Source organism: Acanthisitta chloris, unplaced genomic scaffold (genome assembly GCF_000695815.1).
Source record: "Acanthisitta chloris isolate BGI_N310 unplaced genomic scaffold, ASM69581v1 scaffold29391, whole genome shotgun sequence".
Lineage (NCBI taxonomy): Eukaryota > Metazoa > Chordata > Aves > Passeriformes > Acanthisittidae > Acanthisitta > Acanthisitta chloris.
This window is the reverse complement of record NW_008656962.1, coordinates 1-2,403: the sequence shown is the minus strand read 5'-3', so window position 1 is coordinate 2,403 and position 2,403 is coordinate 1. Positions and strand designations below refer to the sequence as shown.

Below are 2,403 nucleotides of genomic sequence, written 5' to 3'. Positions count from 1 at the left end.
CCCAGCCGAGACACAACCAGGGCCTGTGATGCCTCTGTCCCCTCCCTGCCCCCACCATCCCACTCTGCCCCCTCTGCTCCCCAGTCAGACACACCTTCTTGAGCGCCAGCACCTGCACGGCACAGAGCTCGCTGAGGCACTCCGCGATCTTCTCCAGGGGCAGCCGGGCCAGCACCAGCGCCGTCCCTGCGGGAAAGGGCAGGCTCAGAGCAGGGACACAGCAGGGAGATTCCTGAACTGAACGCCTCCAGGGCGGGGCAGGGACTGGGAGGGGTTTCCCTGCGCCTGAAACTGCCTCTGGTTGAACCAGAAGGGGTGGGAAGTAAGGAGTGATGCAATCCCCAGGGACAACCTAGCAGCTCCCCCGGGGCTCAGCATCCACAGGCAGCAGTTCCCAAGGATACTCCAATCCCAGCAGTTCTCCTTGGAGAACATCAGGACAGACCCTGTGAGCACAGGGCTCAGCACCCATGGACATCCCAATCCCAGCACATCTCCTTGGGGCTCAACACCCACAGGCAGCAATCTCCATGGATAACCCAATCCCAGCAGATCACAGAATCAGCCAGGTTGGAAGAGACCTCAAAGATCATCGAGTCCAACCCCACCATGGTCACTAGACCATGGCACTAAGTGTCACATCCAATCACACCTTGAAAACCTCCAGGGATGGTGAATCCACCACCTCCCTGGGCAGCCCATTCCAAGGCCTGAGCACTCTCTCTGTAAAAAATCTCTTCCTAATATCCAACCTAACCCTCCCCTGGCAGAACTTGAGTCTGTGCCCTCTTGTCCTGCTGCTGGTTGCCTGGGAGAAGAGACCAACCCCCACCTGACTCCAATCTCCTGTCAGGGAGTTGCAGAGGGTGAGAAGGTCTCCCCTGAGCCTCCTCCAGGCTAAACAATCCCAACTCCCTTAGCCTCTCCTCCCTGAGGCATAGTGGGACAAACCCTGTGAGAGGACAGGGCAGAGCACCCACACAGAGCAATCCCCAGGGATACCCCAATCCCAGCAGTTCCCCTTGGAGAACATCAGGACAGACCCTGTGAGCACAGGACCAGACCCACCCTTGAGCAGCCCCACGGCAGCCTCGGGGGACAGCGTGAAGGAGTCGAGGGAGCGCGCGATGTCCAGCAGCCCCGAGAAGTGCTGAGCCATGTGGTCACGGCACACAGAGCAGATGTTGTGGATTGCCTTGGCTGCCGCCGAGGCCAAGCGCCGGTCACACAGCCCCTTCATCAGGTACCCCAGCACGGGATCTGTGGGACAGGGGTCAGGGGGGCACAGGGGCATCAGGTACCCCAGCACGGGATCTGTGGGACAGGGGTCAGGGGGGCACAGGGGCATCAGGTACCCCAGCACGGGATCTGTGGGACAGGGGTCAGGGGGGCACAGGGGCATCAGGTACCCCAGCACGGGATCTGTGGGACAGGGGTCAGGGGGGCACAGGGGGATCAGGTACCCCAGCACGGGATCTGTGGGACAGGAGGTCGAGGGGGCCTGGGGGGCACAGGGAAATGGGGTACCCCAGCACGGGATCTGTCAGACAGGGGGTCAGGGAGTCTGGGGGGCACAGGGAGGCAGGACTCACCCAGGAACTGCGGGTTCCTGTCCACTACCTCGCTCATCTCCCCCACCAGCTCGATGCTGGTGTAGCGCACAGCCGTGTGCACGGTCTCAGGCAGCCTCACCACTCCCTCCAGCACCTCCACCAGCGTCGGGTTGTTCTCCCTGTGGAGAAGTGGGGCTCAGCTCCTGCCACAGAGCCCTGCAGGGGCTGCTGGAGCCAGGATGGGCACCCAGACAGAGCACAGAACACCGAACAGCTCCACCGACAGAACTGGGGCACGGGAACACAGTGAGGACACGGTGGATTCAGTCCAGGGGACACAGACACATCCCTGTCCCAGCTGTTCCTGAGGAACAAAGGGAATTAATCCCCTGGGAATCGCCTGTTCCTGTGTGGCAGGGTGGGGGAGAGTCCAGAGCCCTGTGGGACACACTGATGGGAGCAGTGTGCAGTGCTCCAAGGCAGCACTCCCAGGGACAGGAGACAGGAAAAACAAGTGGGAGCAGCCTCAACACGGAGAACAGCAGCTGGGGATGGGGAGGGATGGAGGTGACTCCCCCAGGCTCCCAGGGAAGGGAGGGATGGCATTCCCAGCCCAGTGGAGGTCAGCCAGGCTGTCCCACTGCTGGCAGCACACAGGACTCTGCACACTCACTGCCCTGGCTGTTGTCTATGACTCCACTGGAACTAACAGGAGAGGAAAAACAGTGATTTAAACTTCACTAAAGATACCTGGGAAAACTCCTCTGCCTGGGGCTGGAAGGATCTGGATGCAGAAGGATCCTCAAGGAATGGTTTGGGTGGGAAGGGACCTTAAAGCCCATCCAGTCCC

At 60.9% G+C, this 2,403-nt stretch overlaps 1 protein-coding gene across 1 annotated transcript in view; it reads right to left on the bottom strand.

Moving 5' to 3' along the window:
- Positions 1 to 1,732, bottom strand: part of LOC103811560 (transportin-3-like) — a gene marked incomplete at both ends in the record, with an annotated part of 2,245 nt that extends 513 nt beyond the window's left edge. The window contains 3 exons of the mRNA XM_009084544.1: positions 95 to 186; positions 1,069 to 1,260; positions 1,593 to 1,732. Of these exons, the coding sequence (XP_009082792.1) occupies positions 95 to 186; positions 1,069 to 1,260; positions 1,593 to 1,732 (424 nt within the window). The remainder of the gene's footprint in view (positions 1 to 94; positions 187 to 1,068; positions 1,261 to 1,592) is intronic.
- Positions 1,733 to 2,403: the final 671 nt, after the last annotated feature.